We start from the raw sequence: 14901 nt of genomic DNA, 5'->3' as shown, positions 1-14901 counted from the left end.
GGGGGGGGGGGGGGGGGGGGGGGGGGGGGGGGGGGGGGGGGGGGGAGGCGGGGGGGGGGGGGGGGGGGGGGGGGGGGGGGGGGGGGGGGGGGGGGGGGGGGGGGGGGGGGGGGGGGGGGGGGGGGGGGGGGGGGGGGGGGGGGAAGGAGAGGAAGAGACCGGTAGGAGTGGGAAAATATGAAGAGATCGAGAGAGAGAGAGGGGGATGAGAGGAAGCTATTGAGAAAATGCGTAAAAAATCGAGGGAGGGATGATAGGATAAGAAATAGAGTTGTAAGTCATCTTCGAAGACGACCTTCGAATGTCGTATTCGAAGGTCGCTTTCGAATATCGTCTTCGAATGGAAAGCGATTGGTACTGCCATTTTCGGTAATAAGCCGAAACGTTCATATTTGGGGAAAAAAAAATGAATGAGAAAGAAGAGGAAGAAGACCAGAACTGCAAAGAAGTAGAAGAAAAGCGGCAGAAAAGTTTTTGAGTGCACAGTAAGAAAGAGATTCAATTTAAAGCTTATTAGTTATTTTTGTTTTTCTTTTAATTCTATGTTTGGTGGCTGAGGATTTGCCGTGTACTCCTTCTCTTCTTATGAATGCAGTTATGTATATCACTCATGTTGCCATATAGAGAACAAGATTGTTGTTAAAAATCCTTAAGTTTCTTTTTTTGATGAATTATTCATACGGTTCATCAAAAAGGTGTAATTCTACCCTACTTAAAAATATTATAATAATTGTGAAGTTGATGATTCATTATGTCATCAAAACAAGTCACATGACTTTTAAATAACCTAGGTTACGTGACTATAAGTATATATACTTATAGTGAATGAAAAAGTGAATGGTTATTTGAACCACTATCTCTTATCCTCTCATGCTTAAAAACATTCGAAGGTCGTCTTCGAACATACTTAAAATACAGTGCTACAGTGTTAAGAACATTATTAGTAATTCAATATGGCCTGTATTTAGGGGTGTTAAATGGGTGGATTTGGAGTGGGTATAATTAGGTTAAGTATATAAAATTCATTTATCCGTTTATTGCTCATTTAACTAATTACCTCTAATTTCTACCCTTTCAGTAAAAAAAAAAAAAACTAATTACATCTAACCCAAAGCTAACTCAACTCAATTATTATGGGTAAACCCCAATCCACCCAATTACCAAATAATCATTGTAGGGTCAGTTTTTGCGGCCCATGCCCAAGGAGGTATGGATTTGGAACCCACTGAGCCCAAAACAATAAATTTTGTAGAGAGTGGGTGAAAGGGCTAGGCTAATAATGAAAATAACAGTATCAAACAGCAACACCAATGGGAGAAGTTGAATTAATGTGCTCTCGGACGAATATAAGTACTCTGTCCGAAGAGATGTTTTTCATTGATAATCTAGGGTTACAATTCCTGGAGCTACAACCATCTAATATCTCTTTTTTCCTCCCCCCTTTTTCGATCCCCTTCTTTCAGAGGCACCCTTCCTTTATATAGCATTGCCATCTTCCATCTCCTCCGTCCACTTGTTCGTCATCCAGGCACCCACTTGAGTGTATGTCCCATCACCCCACTTTTAGCCTTATGTGAGTGGCGGTAGCTGAGAATGCACTGTTCAGGGGTCTTATCCACATTAATGCGGCCAGGAAGGTAGGTGCTGTGCATTAAATGTGGTGGTCGAAGTATGCCTCCTTACTATCTCTCTGTTCCCGTTATCTTTATGCGTATCCGAGATTCCTTTCCCTCTTGACACCTGTCAAATAGATCACTTGAAACTTCCCTGCTCGTGTTGAGTCAAATCTCTTCGGATCCGAGGATGCAGGACTACTCGGATTATGAGCATCTCCTCGGATGGTATACGTGCTCACCTCAAGGCATCCCTCTTTGTAGTGGGCCTGACTGAAGGCCTCACCTCCTCGGACGAAGAGTGATCCTCACTTAGGGCCTTGGGCCCAAATAAGTTGGGTTGGGTTTTTCTCCCCCCACAATCATAATTACCAAAATGCCCTTAAAACTTTAAAATGACCAAAGTACTCTTAAAATCCTTTAAAATTACCAAAATACCCCCTAAACCTAGATATTAAAAAAAACCCCACTAAAAATTACTAAAATACCCTTAAAACTAAAAAATAACCAAAATCTCCCTGAAATCTAAACAATGACCAAAATGCTCCCTAAACCTAAAAATTATCAAAATATCCCATAAACCTAAAAAATGACCAAAATACCCCCAAAACCTTAAAATGACCGAAATACCCCTGAAACCTAAAAATTAACTGAAATATCACCTAAACCTAGAAAATGACCAAAATACCTCCTGAAACCTAAAAAATGACCAAAATAACCTCATACCTATAAAATGATGAAAATTACCCTAAACCTTTAAAATGACCCAAATACACCCAAAACCTCTAAAATAACCACAAATAACTTGAAACCTCAAAAATTACCAAAAATATCCTAAAACCTCTAAAAACAAACAAAATAGCTCTAAACCTCTAAAACGACCAAAATACCCCTCAAAATATCTAAAATGACCAAAATACCACTAATCCTATAAAATGAACAAAATACACCCGAAGCCTCTAAAATTACCAAATAGAGGTTTGGGGTATTTAGGATGTTTCGAGGGTATTTTTGTCAAATTAGAGGTTCTAAGAGTATTTTAGTCATTTTGTAGGTTTTGAGGGAATGTCACTAATTTTATATTTTTTATAGGTGTTTCATTAATTTTTAGATTTTGGGGCTATTTCGATAATTTTATAGGTTTTGGAGGTCTTTTAGTCATTTTTTAGGTTTTGGGGATATTTTGGTCATGTTTTTTTAGGTTTTGGGGGTATTTTAGTCATTTTATATGTTTAGGGGGTATTTTGGTTATTTTTTAGTTTTAGGGGGGATTTTGGTCATTTTTTAGGTTTAGGGGTTATTTTAGCCATTTTTATGTTTTGGGGGTATTTCAATTATTTTTTAGGTTTCAGGAAAATTTTAGTTAATTTTTAGGTTTCGAGTGTATTTCTATCATTTTTTAGATTTAAGAGGTATTTTGGTCAATTTTTAGGTATAAGGGGTAATTTGATCATTTTTTAGATTTTATGGGGTATTTTGGTCATTTTTAGGTTTTGAGGGTGTTTTGCTCATTTTTTAGGTTTAGGAGGTATTTTGGTCAATTTTTAGGTTTCAAAGTTATTTTGGTCATTTTTAGGTTTCGGGGATATTTTGGTCATTTTTTAGGTTTAGGAAGTATTTTGGTAATTTTAATGTTTTGGGGGTATTTCGGCCTTTTTTTTTTTTTTTAGGTTAAGGGGTCTTTTGGTAGTTTTAATGTTTGGGGGGTATTTTGGTCATTTTTTAGGTTTAGGGATTTTTTTTTTTTTTTTTCCAGAGGTATTTTGGTCATTTTCAGTGGTTTTGGAGTATTTTAGAGTTGGGTGATTTGTAGAAAAGATACTTAAGTCATAATTGGGTCTAACTAGATACCTAGTTAAAACCCAATAAACATTAATGTTAATTGGGTTAATACCCATTTAACACTACTAATAAACGGGCGGGTTTGGGTCTTATTTAAGTGGATGGATTTAGGTGGGCAAATGAGTTTGGGTTGATTTTGTCACCCCTACTTGCATTGACACATTGTTGTGCATCATAGTTAATTTTAGTATTTTTATTGCATTTCAAACTTTATTTGGATTATTATGAGGTATTCAATGGATTTTTTTTCCTCATGTATAGATGTTCTCAATTTCAGGTCTTGAGCTATAGTTCTATATTTTATTTGTTTTTGGGTGTTTACATATGAATATTGTGTACTTAGGATATGTCCCCTTTCAATACTTTTATTAATTATCCCCCTTTCCCCTCCCAAAAAAAAAAAAAATGAAGAACTTTTTTTTGAGAGAGAGTTTCAACTTATAGCGTCTGTTTCTGATGATTGCTTTTTATTATCAGACAAAGACACTAATCATTTTTTGGTGTAGGCGGGATTAAACCTCAGATCTCTTATACAACCGATCAACCATCAGAAATTTTACCAGTTGAGCTAACTGGAATAAAAAAAAAAAAAAAAATGAAGAACTAAAGAAACATATTCAACATTCAAGGACTAGCCTTATTTGTTATTATTATTATTTTTTTCATAAGCAATGCTATTAAAAGATTTACATACAAATAACGTATCACTAAAACGCATGGCTCCAACTACTTATAAATGGCATCCAAAATATGACCATATAATCCGTAGTGAGAGTTTCGTCTAGACTGAATCACTTTGACTGAAACCAAATCATCCCATTCAAAGATTACATCAAAGAGTCCAAGATCAGGACAAAACCCAACCTCATCCACTCCATTAATCACCACAGTATATCTTTATATTCCATTTTGAAATATCCAAAAATGAAGTCCTCATTAAAAAGTTAATATATAAATTTCCTTATATGCTCTTACTTTATTTTCAATATTCTTCTTTGACTAAAGTTTTAGGATAATAGTTTTAAAAACTTTTACATTTTTATGTAAATGACAATGCATAATGATATCACTTTACAAATTTGGATTTTTTTAAAGAATAATGCTAGAGATACTAACTTTTTTACAAACCATTGATGTGGTAAGTGGTTATTAGTAAATAGAAAAATGATGTTAATGGTTAGTCTAGATGAAAACCAATAAAAAGTTAGTCACATCAAAAATTTGTAAAAATGTTGTAAAATAGTTTATAATTGTAGCATTACTCTTTAAATATATCTCACGCACATTTGATAATTTTTTCCTAAAAACTAGCACACACTAAACCCAATAATTTACTCTATTTCAAATCATAAATTTTAATTTAAAAAAAAATTCATTCGTATGTAACCTCACTAACATTAGATAAATTCAAATTAAAAAATTACCTTAAACTCAAAAAAATATATAAAAAAAAAAAAAAGATTCATCGCACGTGCGTAATGAGTAGGGGTGTCCACGGGTTTTCATCACCCGACCAACCCGCCGGACCTGCCCGAAACTGATTGGCCACCACCCGAACCAACCAATCCAATAGTCGGCGGCGGGTCGCCACCCACAGAACCTGAACTCTTCGAGTCGGTTGGCAGGTTTCCTCCCCAAAAACCCAAGCCACCCAACCTGACCATCATATCAACAACATCCGGCGACATTCAAAGCTTTTCTGACAAAAAATGACAAATACAGGTGATATTTTTTCTTTTTTGGCGAAAATCTACTTGAAATCCACCAGATCCAGACAGATCCAGTGATATTTCGTCGAGATCTAGTCTAGATTCAACAGATAGGCCAAATATCAGCCAGATCTCGCCAGATCTTGCGGAATTTCGGCACCAGCGGCGAAACTCAAAACCGACCTATACAAACCTGAAAACCAAAAGACTTGAGCCGAACGACCCGACCATTAATACGGGTTGGTTTCGGTTCTGATTTTCACCCACCTATGCGGTTCAGGTCAGGTGTGGGTCAGGCACAAACCCAACCCGACCCGTGGACACCTCTAATAATGAGCCAGTAGAAAATAAGTAAAAACACAAAATGCCACCACCAAAAGACACGTGTCATAACCTGGTGACCTTAAAAAAAAAAAAAATCAAACTTACAGATACAGTACCCATGATCTTTCCCTAAAATAACGAATCTGCCACTCTCGCGCACGTGGAGTTGATAACATACCAGTCTCTGGTTGTACCGTGTGGGCAAAATTCCTAGCCAACGGTAAAAAGGCTTCTTCTTTTTTTGTGACATCAACGGTAAAAAGGCATTAAAACAAAGATTAAAAAGAATATTGGCACATATTATAGATTAATTGCTTGCAAATAATAACCTCTGCCATAATATTAAATTAAATTCAAAGTTTATTAATTTCTTTCAAATACATTTGATTTTCTTCTTTATGGTGATTATTTCTGTTGTAATTAGGTCTATCTCTATTTTTATAACTAGACTAGATGTATGTCATTTATTCCTTCTTAAAAAAAAAAAAGGATTTATGTCATTTATTTGAGTATCATTTTTTTTTTCAGCAAATTTTATGTTTATATTTCTTGTTTTTTTTTTTTTTTTCAGTTTCTCAAAAAAAAAAAAAAACATAAGTATTTTTAATATTTTGTGTACATATACCGTAAAAAGTAAAAGTGCCAAACTTGAAATTTATCTCCGTATATCTTGTAACTTAAATTTTGATTTGGATTTTTTTAAATACAAGTTTTTTTTTTTTCTAAACTTTTGAATACAAATTAAAACACTCATTGTAGCCTACATTTTTTTAAAATAAATAAATGCAGATAATAAGAAATTAATACTATATCAAAATCAAATTTAATAGATAACTGAATTTTTTTTTTTTTTTTTGGAGGTAATAATAGATAACTGAACTGACTCAGCATGTTGATTTGTCGGAGCATCCTTGCAGTCCAATACATATCTCCACACTCTTTCCCTCAATGACACGATAGATACATTCCCATCTCCTTCTCTCTCTCTCTCTCTCTCTCACTACTGTAGAATGCTAGTGGTACCATATTTCTACTCCTCTAGGCTCTGTGTAACTTCCTTCTTCACGGTTCCAAAAACTCGTATTGCATTTCTTTGTCTTTCGTTCCTTTTTCACAAATTCTCTTCTTTTTTTTCTTTTTCTTTTTCTTTTTTTTGTAAAGAAAATCATAAAGTTTCTTTTTTGTTTCTTGCTTATACGAAAAGTTTGAGCATTCCAACATTGAATCAAGGATCTTAGAGTGTAAGCCATTAGACCCACATGCAGATTCTGAGCCATTTTTGCTTACTGGTTGTCATTTGCACTGTTCTAAATTTGCATAAGAGGTTTTTGCAAAGCTTTTTGGGGTTTCTGGTTATGGACTGCGTTTCCTGTTTGACGTTTCTGAGTCAGGGAAATGGTTTTGGTTGTGGGTTTTTTGTGTTTGGGTATTTCTCACATGTTTTCAATTTTTTGGGGGTGTTTTTTATATTTGGTTTGTGTTTGAAGTTTTTGCAATTTGGTTGGCATGGTAAGGGTTTGATGCAATTTTTGTGTGAATTCAGAGGGAAATCAAGTGGTTTTAGAGATGGGGTTGCTCTAAAAAATGGTGCGGGTGAAGAATCAGATTCAAAGATTATACCTTGTGAGTGTGAATCATTGAAGTGGTTGGAGAATTCAAAGTCACAGAAACAGGTTGTGAATTCAAATGGTGATGCTTTGGAAGAGAATGATGATGACAAAAAAGAATGCCATGGTGAAGATGAAGAATGTGGTGTAATGGCATTGAGAAAATTGGTGAAGATAGAAAGGCAGCGAGCAAATGGCTCTTATGCAGAGCTTGAGAAGGAAAGAATGGCGGCTGCATCGGCAGCAGAGGAGGCAATGGCCATGATTTTGCGGCTTCAAAGAGAGAAAAGCTCAATAGAAATTCAAGCCAATCAATACCGCAGATTGGCTGAGCGGAAGCAGCAATATGACCAAGAAGTGATACAATCTTTGCGATGGATTGTGATGAAACACGAGTCTAATAGGAGTTTGTTGGAAGATCAATTGAGGTTTTGTAGGCAAAAGTTGAAGCTATGTACTATGAAGGGAAATGAAGTGGATCATGGATCTGAAGGAGTTGATGCAAGTATGAGATTTTTGAATTCCAGTACAGAACATGGTTTTGATGATGTGTTAATTAGTTCTCTTGACATGGATTCCTCAATGTTGTAAGTTTATTGAGCATATCTTGAATAATACGTTGATGTAGCCTTTCTTCCAATATATTTTGGTTTATAAATGTAAATTCAGTCTTCTCTTTGTTTTGCCTTTGATTCCGTAATTTAAATTTTAAAATTTTGACTAAATGTTTAGGAATGTATTGATGATTGATTTATTTTTAAAAATTCTGAACAATTACTTTGTTATTTAATACTTAGTGAATACTGAAAATGAAAGTATATTATAACCTTGGAGATAGTCAGATAGATAGAATGCAGACTGGTAGAATGTCATTAATTAGGTCCAATGGTCATTTACAATTTTTTTCCTCTTTTTCTTTCAAATAAATTTGATATATTGATACCGTTTATTTACACAATTATAATTTTATCTTAAACAAATCTGAGGTCTTAGAAACATTGCTCTCTCTTTTTTATTTTTTTTCTTTTTTAACAGCTTATAAACCATGAATTGTTGATTTGAATAATTGGCATGTTTGGTACGTGTGTTTAAATAACAGTTTTCTATTTTTTTAGAAATACGTATGGGTAAAAAAATATGTGAAAATGTAAATAATGTTATTTAAAACTAAAAACATGTGTTTAAATACATGTTTTATAATTTCCAAACTTTTCATTTGAACAATTAATTTCAAAGATACCAGCCTAGTCACAAATCAAACATTTTGTTCATATTTCTAGTAACGTCTAACGGATTTAGCTTCATGATGTGCAATCTTTTTGTTTTGATAGATAGGGAGGGAGGGAGAGGCGGGGTTCAAACCCGATACATGGGACACCATCAAGCATGTCGTTCCCATTACATTATCACTTAAACCCCCACATTAGTTTGCACTTATTTTTACCTCACCATCAATAACTTCAAATATCATTATCACCAAGTCAAGATGAATACTCTTTTGTAGCGTTTGGAAATTCTTTGGAGGCTAAGGGTGTGTTTGGATACCATTTATTTTGCTAAAATTGAAAAATTATTGCTAAAAATATTGTAGATAAAGATAAAATTTTGTTAAATTAGTAGAATGAGACTCATGAATAGTGCCAAAAAGTGTAATAAGACTTATGAATAGTAGCAAAAATAAGCTAAATAGTGAAATAATTTTCATTTTTCATTTTAACCCAAATGCACACTAAATCATTTCAAGAAAAGCATGTTATTCCAATTTGATATTCTTCGTCATGTTAATAATAACAAGTATGCTTGTTCTCATACCCAACCATTTGAATTTCAAATAGCACTAGATGGCTACGCTAATGTGGAAAGAAGTAAAGCTCTACTAGTACATTGAACCTATATAGAGTTTTACCATGAGCATATTGTATTCATTGGGCAAATGTAGGTTTGATCAAGATATGTTTCTCCATAGTACTAGAACCAGAACCAAGCAAGAGGGATCAACTCAAGAAAATTTGAGTTTAACTATTTTAATAGCTTTTCACTTTGTAAGAAGTTTGATACAGGAAATTAACCCTTCTTTGCTGAAAGTCATAAATTTTTTTTTTTTTTTTTTTTTTTTGAAAGTGTACATATAACTCATTAATTAACTATTAGCTTTTAAAGGATAAAGAAAGAAGGCATGGAAACAAAACGAATATAATCTTCAAAAAACAAAATGTTTGATTTGTGACAGATGGGTTAACTATTTAATCACTCTTATCATAGGGCCACCATTAACATCACTCTTATAATGCATGGATTATAACTTGCCACCTTATTTAATTGTGGGTTAATAAAAAATTGATTACCTGGCTTCAAATAGATTGATCTAAAGTAGGATGCATCCTAAGAAACCATTATAAATAGAGGCACCCCTAGCTCATTCAAATGAGATTTTCAATAAAAAAAAAAAAAAAAAAACATTGAAGCTCTAACAAATTTAAGCAAAAAAGTTCTAAAGTAGGAGTTTCAACACATTTGAAGAGCATTTATTCGAGTCATTCTTCTGAGCCTCAAAGTTCTAGTGGAATCAAGTTCCAAAAGTCTGCAGAAATGTCAAAATACTTAAATTGTTAAAACTCTATCAGATCCAATTCTCCAAAGCCCTAAAAACTCCACCTATAAGCCTTCGAATATGAAGAAAATTCAAAAAAACACAAAGAACAAGGAGTCTTTGACAAATGTATAGCTAGAGATTCATCATACTTTCATTGTAAAGTCTATCAGATTCATTCTCTAATCAAAGAGGAAAGGATTTTAATTTCAAATGGGATTTTGGAAAAAGAATTGAAGCTCTAACTAATTGAAGAACATTCATTATAATATTCTTCTCAACCTTAAAGTTCTAGTGGAATCAAGTTCCAAACGCCGGTAGAAAACTTAAGGAGATGTTTGGTTTACTGAAAATCATCACTCATATCGTAGGCACGCTCCATATGTTCAGGGGGCTAAATGTTGAGGGCCATTTCTTGAAATAGGCAGAAGGCAGCCCAACCCATAAAAATGGGCAACGAACGAGCAGCAAGCTAAGAAAAAGACCATTAGGCTCAAGCAGCAGGAATAATGGATCACAGGCCCTTAAATATAAATAAACGGGCCTTGAAGGAGTAAGTGGGCCTAAAAGGCCCGGAAAGAGAGAAAACACTACCCATGGGCAGTATGTGGTATAGAAAAGTGAGAATGGGCCGCGGCAAGCCCGAAATAATGAAAACAAAGAAAGTAGGGGATAATGGCAAGCCCATGAATCCCAAGGATGAGAATGAGGAAATTGGGCCAAGGAAGCCCAATTGAGTTAGTAAATGCCCATGGGGTGCAAAGTTAGTAAATGGATCGAGGAAGTCCAAAGGAAGTAAATGGGCCGGATAAGCCCAAGCGAAAAAGAGAGGGACATTGGAGCCCACGAACAAGAACACCAGTGGCCATATTAAGCCACTGGGGGAAAGAAAGGAACGACAGGCCTGAAAAGAGGCTCAGCAGGAACAAAAATCGATGCGGCAGGAAAGGTCAAGTAACACGGTGGGATGCTAAGGCAATTAAAGAATTGGGCTGAAGAGAACACAAAGCCCAGTACTCGGTAAAGTCCAGACCCTATGGGGTGGGAAATCAGAGTAACAGCTTGGGAAAAGTCAAGAACGGACAACAAGCACGAGAGCAATACAACACAACTTAAAGAAAATACTTTGTAACTTACTTAGAAGAACAGAGGAGCATAACACTAAAAAACGACCATTGTGGAAATTACTAAGAAAAGACTAGAAAAGAAAGAAAGAAAGAGAGAAAAAAGGAGCAAGTGATAGTGGCATGCACCAATAGGCCCCTTCCCTTCTCTCCCTCTCGAATCCATGTTCTTTTCTATAATTATTTTGGGAAGTGTCCATTCAGGTCTGCCTCCCTCAAACCCATTAACTTCCGCAGCAGGAATCTCGTTTTCTTTCCTCGGAGGTTAATTGCATTGAGAAAAGGCGTTCTTCCTCTTTGGCCTTACTCTTGCGGACCGAATTGAATTTATTTACATAAGCTATCGATTAAGTCTTTATTACCATTTTCCCTTACTATTTATTTGTCAAAGATTGTTAATATTATTGTAGTTCAGTCATTTCTTATTAAAAGAACTATCTAGTCATTCCAGAATACGTGATTTTGTTTTATCAATTGTATCTGCCTGCCGCAAGCTTTTCTCTGAAACAGCTCTGCCTGTCGTAAGCTTTTCTCTAAAATAGCTCAGTCTGCGGTAAGCACTCTCCTGGCAGACGAGGCATAGTTCGCGCACAAACCGGCCAAGTTGATTTCTAGTTGGCCCGGTCTCGACTCCTGCAACCCAGAACACTTGGGCCTACATTCACAAAGGGGCAGCCTAACCCAACATAGCAAAAAAGGCCCCCACATTAAATTGGCAACTTCACTGGGGAGTTGAGAAATAGTTCAAGGATAAGAGCCCTCGCAAACAAATGCCTCCAAAGTCCAGAACTATACGCAACATAAGTGTTGTACCCTCACATGCAGAGTCTAGGCCTACAACGCCCCACCAACCACAGCCTAATTAGGCAGAAGGTGCTAACGAGATGGAGGCTGGACCCCAACCTCCTCCAAGGATCCCCGCAGACAATGCCAACACCTTCATTGAAGTATTGCAGGCCTTACAGCACTCACAACAGCAAATGATGGAAGAAATTCGTCAACTAAAGACGGATAGAACAAAAGAAAAAGGAAGCCAGCATGATCCAGAACATGGGGCAGAAGAGACACTAGTAGGTGGTGTCCCACAGAATCCGGATCAACGTTTTATTACTATGGCAGAAGTAGCAACTCTCCTAGAACAAGAGAGAGCCAGAGGGCCAAAGGAGAGATTCTGCGCACGTAGACCCCCATACCCGCTAAGGGTGCTCAGTAAACCATACCCCGAGAGGTATGAACCGCGAGTAGTCATACAATATGACGGCAGAAAGGGAAGTGTTGTTGAGCACGTAAGCAAGTTCATTGATACGCTTGGCCCTTATGCTGCAGACGAGGACTTGTGTCTTCGAGAATTTTCTAAGTCATTGTGTGACCAGGCTTATACCTGGTACATTGGCTTAAAGCCAGGATCGATCCCAACATGGGATGATATGGTGGATGTATTTTGTACCAAGTACTTTCATGGAGAAGAAACAGTGACACTTGCAACATTGCAAGCGACTAAACAAAGGAATGGTGAAGACTTGATGGAGTACATCAAGAGATTTAGGGACATAGCACTTGACTGCTATAACCATTGTGAGGAAAGGACGCTGGTGGAGATGTGCATGACGAATATGATCAGGGAATACAGGGCAGTCCTAGAAAACCTTGAAATCTCCCAGTTCGCACAACTGTTACAAAAGGCAAGAAAAACTGCCCAGTCCATAAAGCCAAGCACGGACAAAAGAAGTGTCCTGCAAGCCATGGCGGTATCCACCAGTGAGCGGAGGATGAAGACCGATAGGAAAGAATATGATACTCCCCCGCCAATACCATGCACTGCAAAGGAGCTAGACGTACTACTAGACAAATGGATAGCGGATGGCGTTTTCAAACCTATCCAGGTTACTAGGGAGCCCACCCAAGAAGAAAGGAGGGACCCGTGTTTTTGTTGTTTACACAACTATGTCCAACATGCCACCGCAGAATGTTGGGCACTCCGCAGACTTGGGATCTGTTTCACAGGGACCAAGACCTATCTTAATTAGTGCAAGACTGACGAGAAGGAAAAAACAGAGCTGATGTTGCTCTTGAAAGAATTCAAGGACGTCTTCACATGGGAATACAATGAAATGCCAGGGTTAGACCCTGGGCTAGTTGCACACACGTTGAATGTAGACCTAGAGGCCAGGCCAATAGCCCAACCTGCCAGGACATTCCACATGGAAATAGAAGGGCAAATAGTTAAAGAAGTGCAGAAATTGCTTGCCGCAGGATTCATCAAACCTATCCAACACCCCTGATGGCTGTCCAACATCGTGCCCGTGAAAAAGAAGAACAGCCAGATAAGTTGTTGTGTAGATTTCAGAAATCTCAACAAGGCCTGTCCAAAGGATGAGCTTCCTTTGCCAAACATGGACTTACTAATAGATTCTGCGGTAGGCAGTGCCATGTTTTCGTTTGTGGATGGTTTCAGCGAGTATAACCAAATTAGGATGGCGCCAAAAGATGCAGAGAAAACCGCTTTCAGAACACCCATGGGTAACTTTTATTACACTGTAATGCCCTTCGAGTTGAAAAATGCGGGTGCCACTTATCAGAAAGCAATGACGGCCATATTTCATGACATAATGCATTGTGAGCTGGAGGATTACGTAGACGACATAGTAGTAAAGTCAAGGAAAAGAGAAGAACACTTCCAAGTGTTGAGGAGAGTATTCGAGAGGTGCAGAGCGTTCAAACTAAAAATGAACCCTCTCAAATGCGCATTTGGAGTGTCCTCTGGGAAGTTCCTAGGCTTCTTAGTTCATAGCAGGGGAATAGATGTGGACCCAGCCAAAGCTACGACCATTGCGACCATGAAACCTCCAAGTACGGTAAAGGAGTTAAAGAGCTTCTTAGGGAAAGTCTCGTACATCCGAAGATTTATCCCCGGGTTGGCATCAATCACCTCTGCTTTCACCAAGCTGCTCAGAAAAGGGCAGGATTTCGAGTGGGGGGAATTGCAGCAGGTAGCCTTCAAAAGGCTATAGCAGATCATGATAAACCTCCCCACGGTGCAGGCCCCAATTCACAAGAAGCCACTGTTGCTCTACTTGGCTAACAATTCGTATGCCATTGGTGCGTTGATCGCCTAAGAGGATGGAGATGGCACTGAGCAGCCAGTATACTATATCAGCCGTGCCTTGAAAGATGCAGAAACTTGTTACCCAAGGGCAGAGGGGGCATGCTTAGCCATTGTACATGCTTCACAAAGGTTGCGCCATTATTTCTTGGCCTATGAAGTATGGCTGATGACCAAATCCCATGCCATCAAAGCTTTGCTGCAGCAACCGATCCTCTCTGGCAGGATATTCCAATGGTTGCTACAATTGTCGCAATATGATTTAAGAATAGGGACACCCAGGGCAGTAAAAAGCCAGGCCATAGCGGACTTATTGGCACAATTTCCAGGCGAGGAAGACTTCCCACTGGATGATGAGGTTCCGGGGGAGGTAGCCATGGCAGAGGAAGTCGGAGAGCAATGGGTAATGAAATTCGATGGGTCTTCTACAGCCCAATCTGAAGGGGTGGGGGTAGTTTTGTACGATGAAGAAGAAAAAGCAGTGGCACTATCGTTCAAACTGGAATTCCCCTGTTCAAACAACACCGCAGAATACGAGGCCTATCTAACCGGGCTGGCCATGGCTCTCGAAATGGGAGTCAAACACTTGAGGGTATTAGGTGATTCGAATTTGGTGGTCTGCCAGGCCAACGGGAGCTTCTCCTTGAAAGAGCCTAGCCTAGCCCCGTACAGAGCAATGGCCCAGAAAATGGAGGAAAAATTCTCAACTTTTGAAATAGAGCATGCTCCCAGGAATGAAAATCGATTTGCAAACGCATTAGCGCGCTAGGCTCTCAGATAATGTTTGAAGGAGATGGTACCAGGGTAGAGGTCAGCAAAAGGAGAGAATTGATAATTGATACGTTGAGGGAGAAATTCCAAGAGGAACGGTGCGACGATGACTGGCGGATTCCCATAAAGAAAGCCTTGATGAATGAGGATGATGCCGCAGGACTGAAGGTGCTAAAAGACTACGCACTAGTGAAGGGGGAATTGTACCGCAGGATGCC

The 14901-nt window shown here is 38.0% G+C and overlaps 3 protein-coding genes across 3 annotated transcripts; all 3 read left to right on the top strand.

Moving 5' to 3' along the window:
- The first annotated feature begins 6447 nt into the window (after positions 1 to 6447).
- LOC112001451 (protein FLOURY 1-like) lies at positions 6448 to 7751 on the top strand. The gene has a single exon (XM_024033610.2). It carries the CDS (start codon positions 6748 to 6750, stop codon positions 7684 to 7686), a length of 939 nt encoding a protein of 312 aa, XP_023889378.1. The 5' UTR covers positions 6448 to 6747; the 3' UTR covers positions 7687 to 7751.
- A 3942-nt stretch (positions 7752 to 11693) lies between these two features.
- On the top strand, positions 11694 to 12836 carry LOC111996778 (uncharacterized). Its single transcript, XM_024028775.1, has one exon. It carries the CDS (start codon positions 11694 to 11696, stop codon positions 12834 to 12836), a length of 1143 nt encoding a protein of 380 aa, XP_023884543.1.
- Positions 12837 to 14081: 1245 nt separating this feature from the next.
- Positions 14082 to 14681, top strand: LOC111996779 (uncharacterized). Its single transcript, XM_024028776.1, has one exon. It carries the CDS (start codon positions 14082 to 14084, stop codon positions 14679 to 14681), a length of 600 nt encoding a protein of 199 aa, XP_023884544.1.
- The last annotated feature ends 220 nt before the right edge of the window (positions 14682 to 14901 follow it).

The sequence above is a fragment of the Quercus suber genome, unplaced genomic scaffold, assembly GCF_002906115.3.
Source record: "Quercus suber isolate HL8 unplaced genomic scaffold, Cork oak 2.0 scaffold_267, whole genome shotgun sequence".
NCBI lineage: Eukaryota > Viridiplantae > Streptophyta > Magnoliopsida > Fagales > Fagaceae > Quercus > Quercus suber.
The sequence above is the reverse complement of the archived record's forward strand: the minus strand, read 5'-3'. Positions and strand labels throughout refer to the sequence as shown.